We start from the raw sequence: 15,764 nt of genomic DNA, 5'->3' as shown, positions 1-15,764 counted from the left end.
CGGCGTGACATGAACTCCAACCAGTATGTTTAAGAAAACAAAGTCTAGCATTTATGTATCTTAACATCGACAGTTAGGCTTCAGTTGATTTGTAGCCTACCATTTAATTACAAATTCAGTAAAATATTAAAGATTCACATTTAAAAGACTGTTTCTGTCCCTTCCTTTGCTTATTCTTATTTTTACATTTTAAACATACATACCTCTGAAGTGAGGGGCGTTCACTGGTCGACAAACCATCAAATCATCTCGTTCACTTTTGCTAAATCTGCGATTAGCATGAATTGAAACAAATAGGGCTAAGAAGACACCAAACAAAACCTGTGCGAACATCGACATCGTGTAAGTTTTCCGGCAATGCAGCAATGGAAATGCCACACTGCCTGAAAGGTGGACGTATAAAATAAGCAAGCAGAGCTACGTCACAAGCTTCGTAAAGTTTGAGTCGTCCTTGTTTGAACACAGTTTAGTGGTAATAAAATTGCGATTTCGCAACTTAGTCCTATTGACTTGCACTCATTTGACCAGTTTTTCACAAGGTGATGCTGACACTGTCGCTTTTTATATGCTGTCACGGCGGTCAATAGGTTGCCAATCTTGTGTTTCATGTTTTCGGTTATGCTTTTTCGAAGTAATCATGTTTTCATGTCTTGCTCAACGATTTTTGCAACGTGTGCTTGTGACGAGATCTGTAGATTTCGATTTGCTGACACGGGGTCATTTTAAGTTGCAAATCTTATATTTGTTGTTTTCGGTCATGCTTTTTCGAAGCAATCATGGTTTAATCATGGGGTGACCATCAAATAAGTTTTATTGTGTTTGCCAAATTTTGTTGTTCGCATCCAAACTAGTTTTCATGTCGCTCATAAAAATCGTTTCTATTACGAATACTCAAATATTATCCCGTTTGAGGGCACTTAAACGAGTAAAGTTGAGTTTATCTCGCTAGAAAAAAGATCAAAGGCTAACGTGCAAAAACGTTGCATCAGACCCCGAAACGTTTTTTTACTGAGGTGGGTTTTATAAAACGGTTCCCTTGTCCATTATTCGACAGATGTATTTGTTTATTCTTTCCACCGCTGTTTTTACATTGTAGCATTTTGTTGTCAGCTGACTTTTTAGGTGTGGGTTATTATCCTGCAACTGTGCAGTTCTGTTGGTGGAGCGTTGAACGTTCACTTACGAATTTTCCGATGTCCACTATCACCGAGGCTTAAGGTAGAGCTACTAACACCATTCCTTACGGTAGACCCACATTTGGTTAATTTTCGATAGGTGGCGTAAAGAGCTGAATTATTTTTTTCAGCGGCTAACGAAGGGTTGGGTTAGGAAACCAGATTTTAAAAAATTTCGCTTCAGTACTAAGTTCTTTTAATTGTTTGATTGAATTTTAAATGCTAATACCTTACCCAGACGCTAATAGCCCTAACCGTGAGCATTTTAGAGATAAAACGTTTTAAATGTGAAAATTGCTCTTTGCGCCACTTTTCGAAAATTAGCTAAATGAGGGTCTACCGTGAGGTATGCTGCTAGTAACTTTTCCTGCAAAAAAAGAGTTCATGCAACTCTTCACTGGTGTCAACTTTCTCCCCGTTGGTGTTTGTTCATGTCGTAAATTCGAATCCCACCACAGACTATCACTAAATTTTACTAGTCTGTGCCTTGTCGTTTATGAGGCCTGCTTGTTTTGGCCTTTCATAGGCGTGGCGTGTTATGATTTGTACTATAGGTGTCCCGTGATGCTTTTGCACTGATCCCAGCAGTACCCAATACTGTGCCTGTGTGCTATTTGCATATATGTCTTCTTAGAAACATCTTCGAAATATATCATTTACATAATACTGTTTAAATACAATTGGTACTGTTAGTTGATGCGAATATAACATCAAGCAGTTAAAATGCAAACACTGAACGCTATAAAACAGAACAGAGAAGTATTCTTATAAAGAACACATCAAACTGTAAATAAGCGCACAGGACATGGGGGACCATTTCTGTAGACTTTATGCTTGCATTTTGTGCCAATGGTCCAATTGCCACCTATCTCCAAAAATGGTCCGATTTCCTCTGTTTTTTATTGTGGAGGAGGATGAGGCGGTGGTTGCTCTGGATCTGGAGGTGGTGGCGGCGTCGGCGATGGAGGCGACTGTGGCGGTAAGGCGGGTGGAACCGGCGGTGGTGGTGGCGGCGTCGGCCCTGTCGGTGCCATTGTTGGCGACGGCGACGGCGGCGGTGGTGGTGGTGGCGTCGGCGGTGTTGATGACATCAGGCACAGTTACCCATCTTTGTACAGCGTTTTGTTAACAAGCTAATTGTCTTACACCTAATACTCTGTAGATTTTGATTGCAGGTTTTTAGAGAACCGGTTTTGGTAAGTCTCCTAATTGGACCTAACCTGTGAAAATGCTCCTCCAAGGTTAGTTTTTAAAACAGCAATGCGCAAAAACAGATACCTAATAAATAATAACGAAATCAAAGTCAGCCCATAGTTAACACAAAATATAATTGACACACAAATACTTGTATGAAAATCTTCTGTAGCACTCCTTACATTTTTCCTAAACGGTAGGTAATGCCGTCTCTTTCCTAAAAAAGGAAAAACATACACCGAAACATAAAAACGTGTAACCCCTGCGAAACGAAAAGAACGAAAAGAAAACGCCGCGAGCTGGCAGTATAGAGCAAAAATAATAATATTGATACGAGCAGGAAATACGTTGCGATACATGAAGTACATATAGTACATGTATTTATACGTATATATGAGATATACGTATATATAGAAACTGGATTAAAGAAGATTCTACCACGCAACTGACATGTTGGGATATTACCAACTTCAACGTTGAAAGCAAGTTTGAATTTGAGAAGAAACTCTTCGTTGTTTTGACTTTTAATCCATACATTCTTGTCCGTGTAACCTGGGTATTCTCTTGCCTTATTATTGCCCTAATATGGTAGCTGCCCTGACATGTACCTATTCTTACATGAAAAGTGGTCATATTTAGTGAGTTTGCAGTAGCTTTACGTAACGATTTGTGATATCCGTCGAAAGTATACGGCTTATGGCGTCATAATCAAGTAGATAACGTCATTCTAGTTTTACAATCTTTCGTTTTTAGTTCGCTTCACATTTTTTTAAAAGATTGATTTTGAAATATTGTGTTGTATTCACTGTGTTTGCATTTTTACCGTGTTTTGTAATAGTTTAGTAGCATTTAGTACATTAGGTTTTCATTTATATTTTCGTATTATTGCAGAAAAGAATGCCCCTTTACCCGATTGTAAATCACAGTACGCCAGGTGTGCCGTGATGAATTTATGTTCATCTTTACCCTATTGTGCGGCCTTTTTTTCTTTCAAGTTTTAACAATCTTTGACTTGAGTTTGAAGAAAATCAGGTTTTTATGTTCGAACAATACCCTGTCAATTTTTTTCCGTTTAAAGAAAAATAAAAAAGTCAAGTTTATCTGCACACCTCTCACAACTTGATGCGTAAACAAATCAACTTTATATTCGCCAAGCCCTCCAAATTGAAGGTGTCATACCAAGTCTAAGACTGAAACCAGAAGAATAAAGCATTCGTTGGGTTTCAAAAAACGACAGGAGCTTATCCTGGGCTGGCGCTCTACCAAGAACTACACAGGCTCTGTGCCAAGCCCGCCGAATCACTAGCACCGTTGCTTGCCCAAAGTGCTGCACATGTCAGCTTCGTAGTAGAGGATCGCCAGTTTGACCGTTGATCATTCTGTTCATATCGGCAAATCAAGATTCAGGGCATTGATTTCTGTGTAGTTTAATTGTCTCGTGACGAATACGAAGTTACATGATACAATTGCGACGGTATATAGGTACTGGCTAATTTTCTTAGATAATGCCACAGTAACTGTTGTGAAGGGCGTAAATTTTGGCAACTTACGGTTTTCGAGTCTAAAACTTTGAAACATAATCAGGATAAATGTGAATACTGGATGCCAATCGGTCTGTCAGGTGTGTGGTCATATAATGGAAAAATGTAAGTTTTAAAAGCAAATGTCGATTTTGTAATGTCAATTGAATGAACTGTTTTTTAATTTGATGCTCATGAAATTATAAACAACTTTGTTTTGCTTATTTAACGGCGACACAATGTCACGCAGCTTGGTTCAACATCAGATGTAGTTATCCACGCGCCTATGCTGGGCGCAGATCTTCCAGGCCCAGTTGAAACTGCTATTGCCATATTGTTGCTTCCTCTAGGTGTAGGGTGACCACCATGCCATTGCACATAAATATCTCCTCCGGTTGAGCTGTGGGCAGTTTCAGTCTATAAACAGCAGAAAGGTTGTTTTGTTACTTTTACGCGGAGTTAAATTGACATCTGGATACAAATTGGTATCATTTGACATGTGTTTGCCTTGCAATGATTAAACTGCAACTACATGTTAGGTCAGGATTTTCGAAACGGGCTTGGTCCGGACTTGAACTTTCAGGTTTGGGACGATCACTTACGCAGCTCTGAACTAATTTAGCAGAGGAGACATAATAGTTCTCATTTCACCTTACGTTGCCGCTAGTTGCACACTCACTTTATCTACACCCTTTAGGTTGTGCAACCAAGATTGCTTGTAAAATACATTGGGCTTGCTGCCAAAGTAGCCTACTACAGGTTTACGCCTTAAAGTAAGAGTACACTTACCTCAAAGTCGTAAGTTGATGCCAGCCACACATCGACGAAATCGTATGACGGTTGATCAAGGTACAACAGCCAGGTACGCTGAATGTACTTGTATATCAGGTGGTACATTTCTTCCGATTCAATATCGACCAATGTTCCGCCAGAAAGAGAGCAAGTTTGTGAGGCAGCTGCCTTTCCTTCGTTGACGATAGAGCTAAATCTCTTTGGTAACCAATAGCAATGTCCCTTGTAAACGATGCCAGAGCAGTTGAACTTTTCTGTAGACGAAAAGTGTTTAAAAGGTGTGGTACGTTACATCTCATGCAGTCTTAATATCTTTCAGGTTTTACTCAAAAATATATTACCCGGGCTTAATATTTTCCAGGGCAGCGGCTTTCAAACTTCTCAAGCTTGTGGCGCATTAAGAAACTAAGTTTTATTTTGCGAAGATTTCGCGAATATCACACAGTTTGAGAATTACTGATTTAATGATTTACACGCCGCGGTAGTTTAAATGAAGTGTGATAAAGATTGACAGTTGTTGCTTTTGTAACAACAATATTAGAAATTATATTAATCAGACAAGTGATTTAGAATTGTTTCTGTCAAAATTAGAATGATTTTTGCCCAGCACAGTTTTCTATGTTGTACACCGGCGTGACATGAACTCCAATCGGTATGTTTAAGAAAACAAAGTCTAGCGTTTGTTTATCTCAACATTAACAGTTAGGCTTCAGTTAATTTGTAGCCTACCATTTAATTTGAAATTTAAGTTGTATATTACAGATTCACATTTAAAAGACTGTTTCTGTCCCTATGTATAGGGCTATTAGTGCATATGCTTATTCTTATTTAACATTTTAAACATACACACCTCTGAAGTGAGGGACGTTCACTGGTCGACAAACCATCAAATCATCTCGTTCACTTTTGCTAATTCTGCGAGTAGCATGAATTGTAACGAAAAGGGCTAAGAAGACACCAAACAAAACCTGGGCGTACATCGACATCGTATAAGTTTTTCGGCAATGCAGCTGAGGAATGACACACTGCTTTAAAGGTGGACGGATTATATAACCAAGCAGAGCTACGTCACAAGCTTCGTAAAGACCGAGTCTTCTTTGTTTGAAGACAGTTCAGTGGTAATAAAAATGCGTTTTCGCAACTTAGTTCTAGTGACTTGCAATCATTTGACCATTTTTTTCACAAGCTTCTGCAGACACTGTCGCTTTTGATTTGCTGACCCGGGGTCATTTGATGGCCAATCTTGTATTTCACGTTTTCAGTCATGCTTTTTCGAAGTAATCATGGTTTCATGTCTTGCTCAACAAATCTTAAGATTTTGCACTGTGTGCTTGTGACGAGACCTGACGATTTTGATTTGCTGACACGGGATCATTTTTAGTTGCAGTTCTTATATTTAATGTTTTCGGTCATGCTTTTTCGAAGTAATCATGGTTTCATGTCTGCTCAAATATTTTGCAGCGTGTGCTGAGTTTTGCTGACCAAGGCAGTTCTACCTCCTCAAAGACCAAATAAAGTTTTATTATGTTTGCAAAAATTTTGTTGATCGTATCCAGACTGGTTTTCATGTCGCTCATAAAAATCGTTTTTACTACGAACACTTAAATATTATCTTGTTTGAAGGCTCTCCAACGGGTAGAGTTGAGTTTATCTCGCTAGAGAAAAGACCAAAAGCCATAGTGCAAAAACGTTACTCCAGAACCCGAAACGCTTTTTTACTGTGGTGGGTGTTATAAAACGGTTCCCGTGTAACCATTACACGTCAGATGTGTTTATTCTTTCACCCTTGTTATTACATTGTAGCATTGTGTTGTCGGCTGACTTTTTAGGTATTGATTATTATTATCCCGCAAAAGGATTTTTAGCCTGTGCAGTTCTGTTGGTGGAGCGTTGAACGTTCACTTATGAATTTTCCGCTGTCCACCATCAACCAGGCTTGAGGTAAAGCTACTAACACCATACCTCACGGTAGGCCCACATTTAGTTAATTTTCGATAGGTGGCGTAAAGAGCTGAATTATTTATTTAGCGGCTAAAGAGGGGTGGGGTTAGGAAACAAGTTTTTGAAAATTTTACGTTAGTAACTCAATTCTTTTTCTAGTTCTATGGCGGTGGCGGTGGCGGTGGCGGTGGCGGTGGCGGTGGCGGTGTTAAAGACATCAGACACAGTTACCTATCTCTGCACAACGTTTAATTTTCAAGCTCATTGTCTTATACCTAATACCCTTTGAAATTTGATTGCAGGTTAAGGCAACCGTTTTTTGGGAAAGTCTCCAAATTGGACCTACTCTGTAAAAGTGTACCTCTAAGATCAGTTTTTTAAACAAAATAGCAATGTACAAAAACAGATACCCAAAAGCACAACAATCAGACACTTGGTCCAAATCATTACAAAACATGGTTAGTTGAATCATTTTTCCTTTTTTACGAGTGTTCGCATACGGCGTGTCTGATTTGTTTCGTCAAGGCGAATCACCTGTAGATCTTTATTCTTTTCAGGCCAATTTGCTAAATTGATTTATTTGGTTAAAATTAAATTTAAGTTTTTAAATTTGGGCATGTACTTTACGGTTTAGGCCTGCTCATACAAATTGTTCTCATGATCAAAGTATCAGGCCTTGAACTATAAGCTTGGTAAACTTCTCAGATCAACATTTAAAAGCAAACACTTTCTAAACAGCGCAATTTGCGGCGGTTTCTGTTTTTGGCTTTCTGTATCTACATGGATTGTGCAGAAAACCTGCTCAGTAGACCGTTTAAAACCGTCACGTCTGCTTGGCCAAACCTTGCTCAAGACCCATAACGCTTGGCATTGATTTGATCTTACCAAAAGCCGTTGTTGTAGCATTCCTTCGTACACTCCCACATTCCGAGATACGGTTAACAATTCTTCCGCCGTGCAATGTGACTGAAAAATGGTGTTTCCAGGAATATACTTCAACAGTACAAACGGAAACGTCGACGTTGTGCCATCTTCACAGTCTGTAGACAATAAATTAAACATTACCGCCCGAAAGTTTTTAAAATAAATGCAATTATATCTACTCTTTAAAACAGTGGTCGGCAACCGCCGTTCCGCGGCCCGGTACCGGTCCGCGAGGGGTTCGTTACCGGGGCGTATAACTTTTCAGGTTAAATGCTATGAAACATTTTGCCCATATATCCCGGGGATGATAAACTAATTTAAGCGTTTTTATTCCTAAATATTTGTAGTTTTTTGAAGACCGGTCCGCGATAAAATTTTAGTTTTATAAACGGTCCGCAGTGCAAAAAAGGTTGCTTTAAAACATTGTTTAAAGTTTTTTTATTATTTCAGTTTGTACCCATTTGAAGTGTTTGGTAAGTTTCTCCGGTTAGCGTGCGGATTGGATATGGAACTTGAAAACCGCCATCATGTAGATGTTCCATCACTGAGGTCAGCATGTCCTCTACAACAAAAGAGTTAAAAAATAATCAGAAACTGGATGAAAGAAGATTCTACATGTTCGGAGTCATATTACCAACTACAACGTTGAAAGCAAGTTTGAATTTGGAAAGAAACTCCTCGTTGTTTTGACTTATAATCCATACATTCTTGTCCCTGTAACCTGGGTATTCTTTTATTTTCGCCACTTGCAAATTATACGAAGAGCTTGCTACTTTTTGTACAAGTTTTAACGTTATTCTTGGTACGGACATTCTGTTTTTTGCCTTAGACTTGCTTAGTGTTGAATGTCCGGGCGGTTCCTGCAGGAAGATGTAAATCTTAAAACAGTCGTAAGTGTAATGTCATAGCAGACTACAAGAATCAGCCTATGTAACATGATGGCCACAAACTTTTGTTGCTCGCATCCAAACTGGTTTTCATGTCGCTCATAAAAATCTTTTTTATTACGAATACCCAAATATTATCCCGTTTGAGGGCACTAAAATGAGAAGAGTTGAGTTTATGCCGCCAGAAAAAAGATGAAAGGCTACAGTGCAAAAACGTTACGTCTTTTTTTACTGTGGTGGGTATTGTGACCCGTAAACCGGTTCCCTTGTAACGATTAAGCGACAGATGTGTTTGTTTAGTCTTTCCACCCCGGTTATGCGTTGTAACATTTTTTTGTCGGCTGACATTTAGGTATGGGTTATAATTCTACAAAATTATTTTAGCATGTGCAATTCTGTTGGTGGGCCGTTGAACGATCACTTATGAATTTTTGTGATGTCCACCATCACCGAGGCTTAAACCCTCCTAACAGTTCATCCAACTCTTCGCTGATATCAACTTTCTCCCCGTTGGTGGAGTGTTTGTTCCTGTCGTAAATTCGAATCCCACCACAGAATATCACTAAAGTTTATTAGTCTGTGCCTTGTCGTTTATCACAGTAGTTCTCAAACTGTGCGTCGCGACGCTGGTGCGTCGTTTCAATTTTCCAAGGGCGTCGCAGAATAGTTCCGTTTCGTGGCTTTTTGTTGTATCGATAAACACAACTTTAATAATAAGTTTTCTCATTAACTTTTTTTTGCTGGTGCGTCGCGAGACCAGAAAACTATTCCAGAGGCGTCGCAACAAAAAAAAGTTTGAGAACCACTGGTTTATGAGACCGACTTGACTTGGCCTTTCATAGGCGTGGCGTGCTATGATTTATGCATGGCTGTCCCGTGATGGTTTTGAACTGATCCCAGCAGTGGCCAATATGTGCTATATGCATATATGTGTACTTTGAAACATCTACGGATTACATCGTTTAGATAATACTGTTTAAACACAATTGGTACTGTTACTAGGTTCAAAAGTAATAGTAAGTAGGTAGAAAACAATTATTAAACGCTACACAATAGAATAAGCATAGGCTACGTTGAATATTTATCTGTAAATATGCACAGGTGGCTTGGGGGACCATTTCTGTAGACTTTACGCTTGTATGTTGTGCCAATGGTCCAATTGCCACCGTTCTCAAAAAATGGTCCGATTTCCTCTGTTTTATTGTGGTGTAGACGGTGGCGGTGGTTGCTCTGGATCTGGAGGTTGTGGCGGCGGCGGCGGCGGCGGCGGCGATGGAGGCGACTGTGGCGGTAAGGCGGGTGGGACCGACGGCGGTGGTGGCGGCGTCGGCCCTGTCGGTGCCGTTGGTGGCGGTGGCGGCGGCGGCGGTGGCGGGGGTGGCGTTGTTGATGACATCAGGCACAGTTAGCTATCTCTGCACAACGTTTAATTATCAAGCCAATTGTCTTATACCTAAAACCCTGCAGATTTTGATCGCAGGTTTTTAGGAGACGGTATTTGGAAAGTCTCTTTTTGGACTTAAACATGTAAATATATGCCTCTATTATTAGTTTTTGAAACAACAATGCGCAAAAACAGATACTCAATAAATAATAACAATTTAAAGTCAGCCCATAGGTAACACAAAGTATACTGGACACACAAAATACTTGTATGAAAATCTTCTTTAGCAATCCTTACATGTTTCCTGAACAAACAAAATTAACTTGCTATATATCTCAAAACAGGCTGTCTCCAACAACTATTGCATCCCTTCTACTAATAAAATACAACACATCGATGAATGAAAAACGCATTAGTTCCGGTTGAGACAGTTTACATCTTCTTCTTGGTAACCAATTTAAAGATAAATGTTTATGTTTAATTGCAATACTGCTGACGCAATGATGTGGGGTTGGTACAAATAGCAAAACAAACATGAATATAACATTTGTATAATATGAGTTAACTATTTACTGCAGTTTAAATTATGGGTTGTGGAATTTTATTAAAAAACTTTTAGCGCTGCCATTGTCCAGAAGGTGGCAGTAATGAGAATAACGTATGATAAGATATATACGGAACTTATCCTGCTGTTGATGCATAGTGAGGTTCTTACTCGAGTGTGGCCACATTTTTGCGGCATGGTTTCTGTCGTAAATCCCGCGTGTTTGTTTCAATCGTATGAAGTTTCTTTGTTTTTGCAGAAGAAAATAAGTGAGTCGATACCAGGCTTTCCTTATTTGACACAAATCAAACACCGTAAAACGTACTAACTAAAGCATCTTCATCTCAGTAAAACACCGGCACAAGACATGTAGTAACAGTTGTGCTATATCCGTTACGAGGAGAGCATAGTTTTCACAAAATCCACCCTTCCTATATTGTTCATTAGTTCAATCACTTTCGGACATTTCGACGACTGGCCACTTACATAGTTCAGGTCACACTCACTATTTGTGGCTATAAGTTCTCTTCCCTTGACGTACGAAGTCGCCAAACGGGCAACTATTCCCATAAACAACACATCAAGCTCATCATCCGTTAGAGGAAAGGCTTGTAAATAGCCTATCAACGCCTCCTTCGCGACACCAAGTGGACATGCGTTGGAAGAAACCGCTTGCGTCATCATATAGGCTATACCGACAGCCATATCGAATACAATATATCCGTGGCGGGCATCTCCAAAGTCAATAACTCCCAGATCAGAAAGAAGCTGTTCCTCACTAAGATGACTTGTAGTGGCTGTTGTGCGATCAAGCAAAAGAATATTGGTGTCACTGTAGTCTCCGTGGACGTGGGCTGTAAAAATGGGATTTACTTAAGTTTATTTCGCTTCGTACAGAAAATAGCTACACAGTTTAACGATTTTTCATCTGTGAGACGCAAGGTTTCCAGCAAGTAAGCCGGCCCGGATTTCGGGTTCGGGCTTAGTTTTTATTTTAACAAGCGGGTTTGATGTAGACCTGACTTCGCATTCTGTGTCCGCGATTTTTTTAAATATAAATTACCTAGCTTAGTTGCTAGTTGCTGGACTTAACCTAATGCCTTACAGTACTAAAAAGTTTTGTTTAAACTGTTGTCTATTATTGTCAATTATGATTCCAGGGCCCCCTCGACTGGTGTCACTAACGTCCCAACGTTGCGCAGCTATTTTTACCGTTGCGTGGCTATTTCCGGCTTGGTGATTGTTTCAGTGCAATTGTGTCGCTATGTGGTCGTTCACCAAGCAAAATAAATCTAACTCAACAAAAATGCATGTCTTTTTGTAATAGGCCTGTAAATCAAACTTTAGGGCCTATAAACGAGCTTTTAAAACTCTGGGTTTAGGCCGGGTTTTGGACTTACAGTTTCGTGTTCGGGTCGGGTCCGAGCTCGAACTTCGGAGCCACTTACAACTCCCTTCCGGTATCGCTCATCGGTTTCAAATCGTAAACTTACCTTTACGCAGTTTGGCAAGTTTTGGAGTAACCTGGAATTCAAATTGGTCAATGAATTTCGCGATAATGGATCGAAGTTGCAAATCATCGACGAAACACAGCGTTTCTCGGAGGTCAGGAAAGTTCTCCGGGTACCAGACCGCCAATTCCTTGAGCTGTGCGCGTTTGCCAGGACACGTCTGAAGCAGAATTGTACATCGGGTCACGCATTTCAGGTCATTTTGGGTTTTGGTCAGTCTTATAGGGTTTTAAATAAAACTGGTCAGAAACGGGTCTTTATTACCAACTTTGCTACACAAGTATCGTGTGTATTTTTCCTTTTTACACGGGTGTTCACAAATGGCGTGTCTGATTTGTTTCTTCAAGCCGAATAACCTGTAGGTCTTTTTTCTTTACAGGCAAATTACATAAATTGATTTATTTGGTTAACATTAAAATCAGGTTTTTAAATACTCCGGCATGTACTTTAGGGTTCGGACCCGCTTATACAAATCTGTTCTTATGACCAAAGTATCAGGCTTGAACTATAGGCTTGGCAAACTTCTCAGATCAACAGTTGAAATCAAACACATTTTAAACAGCGTTTTTTTTACGGCGATAAATTGCATGACTGCTTTTAGCATTCTGCATCTACAAGGATTGTGCGCAGAAAACCTGCTTAGTAGACCGTTTAACACCACCACGTCTGCTTGTTCAAACCTTGCTCAAGACCCATAACGCTTGACATTCTTTGAATCCTACCAAAAGCCGTTGTTGTAGCATTCCTCCGTACACTCCCACATTCCGAGATACGGTTAACAATTCTTCCGCCGTGCAATGTGACTGAAAAATGGTATTTCCAGGAATATACTTCAACAGTACAAACGGAAACGTCGACGTTGTGCCATCTTCACAGTCTGTAGACAATAAATTACACACTACCGCCCGAAAGTTTTGGATAAAATTGTAATTATATCTACTCATTGAAACATGTTGTTCACATTTTTTTTTAGTTTGTACCCATTTCAAGTGTTTGGTGAGTTTCTCCGCTTTGCGTGCGGATTGGATACGGAACTCGAAAACCGCCTTGATGTAGATGCTCCATCACTGAGGTCAGCATGTCCTCTACAACAAAAGAGTTGAAAAATAATTAAAAACTGGATGAAAAAAGATTCTACCACGCAACTGACATGTTCGGAGTCATATTACCAACTTCAACGTCGAATGCAAGTTTGAATTTGAGAAGAAACTCCTCGTCGTTTTGGCTTTTAATCCATACATTCTTGTCCATGTAACCTGGGTATTCTTTTATTTTCGCCACTTGCAAATTATACGAAGAGCTTGCTACTTTTTGTACAATTTTTAACGTTACTCTTGGTACGGCCATTGTATTTTTTTGCTTTAAACTTGCTTAGTGTTGAATGTCATGGCCGTTCCTGTAGAAAGATGTAAGTCCTAAAATAGTCTGTAGAAATCGTATCCCTGCCACACAAGGTTAGAGCTAGGGAGTAACAAATATTCGGTTCGCTAAATTTATACGGCCAAATCATCCATTTTCGTCAGGAAGATTCGGTTTGGGTCAAACAATTAGTTGCAGTTCGGCTGAAACTGAATCTTTTACAAACAAAAAAGAGTGTGTGATACCTTATTTCAAGCCTAAAACATGTCCTTTCTGCTTAATAAGGTACCACATACTCTTTCAAACCATGTCTTAACAAAAATCGCGTGAATCATTATCATTTGTAAAACATTATCGTATTTACCACTCCAGACAAAAAGTCAGTAATTATTTGACAATCATGGCCGAGGCAACTCAAAACCCCACAGATATAAAATGATAATGAAACACAACTATTCGGCCTAATTTGTTCGCCAAAACTGCTGAATATTCGGTTTCGACCGAACTAAAACTAAGCTGATCCGGTGTATTTGTTGTGGATACGCATCACTACCAACACCTACGGTACAAAAATCTAAGGCCATATTAGGTTTCCTACAGTCGTGTTTTCCTAAAGTTTGACCACTTTTAGTCACGTATGAAAAAAATTACGTTACGCTGCTAAAATTACAGTTTTGCCCCTTTGTTTGGCGATTTCTATAAACAACACGGCTTCGTTACTGAATATTTGCGTACAGTTTAAGTTTGCTTAACTGAGTATTGACCCATGCTTTACTAATTCAGCTCTTCAGTCGGTTAAAGTCATTTCATCGCAAACTAACTTATTGCAATGAATGTTACATATAAATAATGATTCATAGCTAGCTACACCAATGGGGGCTGAAGTTGCTTAAAATAGCGACTGTAAAACAAAACCTATTAAAAAGGTAACGACCCTTAGGGTAGACAATTCCGAAAACACTCCGAATCTGACTCCTTGAATAAACAAACAAATTGCTGGTTAACTAAACCTATACGACGCCGAGCACTACAGTTAAGTTCCCAAGTCTTTATTTCGACAGAACATGTCGCACAACGGCGCCACATGCGGTTTGAGCACACAACACAAATACTGTGATCTAATATTCTATGTACTGTACTATGCACCGGTTTAAGTTTAAAAAACGCTTGACTTGCATAGCGTTCAGTTCACAATGTTAACGTGGTCCGCAATTATATTTTAGTTGATTTTAGAAACGTTGACGTTGGCGGCGTTGACGTTGAGGTTTGAGACGTTGCTTCTCGGTAACAAGCAAAGGAACGATATTATAATAGCCTTAAGCCAGTATATGACCGGTGCAGTATTTGGCAAAACTAGTTTTGTTCCATTAGTAACCGGTCAAGCTTTGTATAGAAAAAAAGACAAGGTAATTTGACAGGGACTATTAAAATACGTCACTATGCAAATAAAAGTGTAAGTTTGAGGTCCAAAATCCGATACAGGTCCATTACTGACTATTTGCGTACAAGCCTAGCTTGCTTAACTGTTTAATTCTGAGTGTTGATATCATGGTTTGCTAATTCAGCTCTTTAGTCGGTTGAAGTGATTACATCCAAAACTAACTTAGTGCAATCAATGTTACAATTAAAACACAATTCAAAACTAACTCCTTTATACCAATGTGGGCTACGCCTACACCTGCTTAAAATATCGACTGTAAAGCAAAACCTATTGAAAGGAATCAAAACACGAGCAGAGGAAGTTGATTCCAATTAAAATGCCTGTACGATGCAATGTGTAATCCAGCCGCATGCATCAACGCATGCTGCGCATAGCCGTTTTTCAGAAAAAAAAGGCAACTACGTTCTGTCAAAAGTTGAAATTACAGTAAACATGTCTACTAACTGCTTTACCGTGGTACTTCTATTTGATTTTTCGGCACTGTGCAGCACAGCCTGGTAATACTATTGAACCTAACTTTTTGCAACGGACTTGCACTATTGCAATAGTCTGCAGCAACAATGGAAACAAAAGAATTGTTAGTTTCCTGTAGCAGTTCAAGTCATCTTTATGTGACTCCGCGCTCGACCGTGACCGAACTTATTTACCATATTTTTAGCTTCTGCAAGCGCCTGTCAAGCTTTTGTAATGCTGTAGCACTAATTGTTTTTTAACAAAATTGTTATGGTCTACAAAAAGATTTTGAAATATTGTGCAACTTTTCATTACTGTACAGTTTTATACAGCAATGTTATGTATAAATAAACTCGAATTAACAATTTGGACCTCTTTTGACTGTATATAACCCTTTCGGTACTTAAATAACTTTCTGATCGACATTGTTCTGTTGTGTCTCACACATGTTGTTGCAGCATTTTTGTAGTTCGACAGGCTTTGCCAAACACGTAAATTAGATTCGCTAGGATGGCCACGCTACTTATATTCGTCGGTGAAGTCTTGGTCAAACCCGTGGAAACCTTACAACACTGCTGTACTTCTGGTGTCCGAAATGGTTGATATCCAGTTTTCGTTGTCGAGTTATGAACTAATCTA

The 15,764-nt window shown here is 39.4% G+C and overlaps 1 protein-coding gene across 1 annotated transcript; it reads right to left on the bottom strand.

Annotated features, from left to right (window-relative positions):
• Positions 1 to 10,411: 10,411 nt before the first annotated feature.
• LOC145213219 (hydroxylysine kinase-like) lies at positions 10,412 to 13,251 on the bottom strand. The gene is made up of 5 exons (XM_080081452.1): positions 13,042 to 13,251; positions 12,853 to 12,957; positions 12,553 to 12,749; positions 11,855 to 12,032; positions 10,412 to 11,215 (listed from the first exon to the last, which is right to left on the bottom strand). Exons 1-5 carry the CDS (start codon positions 13,217 to 13,219, stop codon positions 10,755 to 10,757), a joined length of 1,119 nt encoding a protein of 372 aa, XP_079937578.1. The 5' UTR covers positions 13,220 to 13,251; the 3' UTR covers positions 10,412 to 10,754.
• Positions 13,252 to 15,764: the final 2,513 nt, after the last annotated feature.

The sequence above is a fragment of the Phallusia mammillata genome, chromosome 2 (genome assembly GCF_965637545.1).
Source record: "Phallusia mammillata chromosome 2, kaPhaMamm4.hap1.1, whole genome shotgun sequence".
NCBI lineage: Eukaryota > Metazoa > Chordata > Ascidiacea > Phlebobranchia > Ascidiidae > Phallusia > Phallusia mammillata.
Note: the sequence above shows the minus strand (reverse complement) of the source record. Positions and strands in the feature narration are given on the sequence as shown.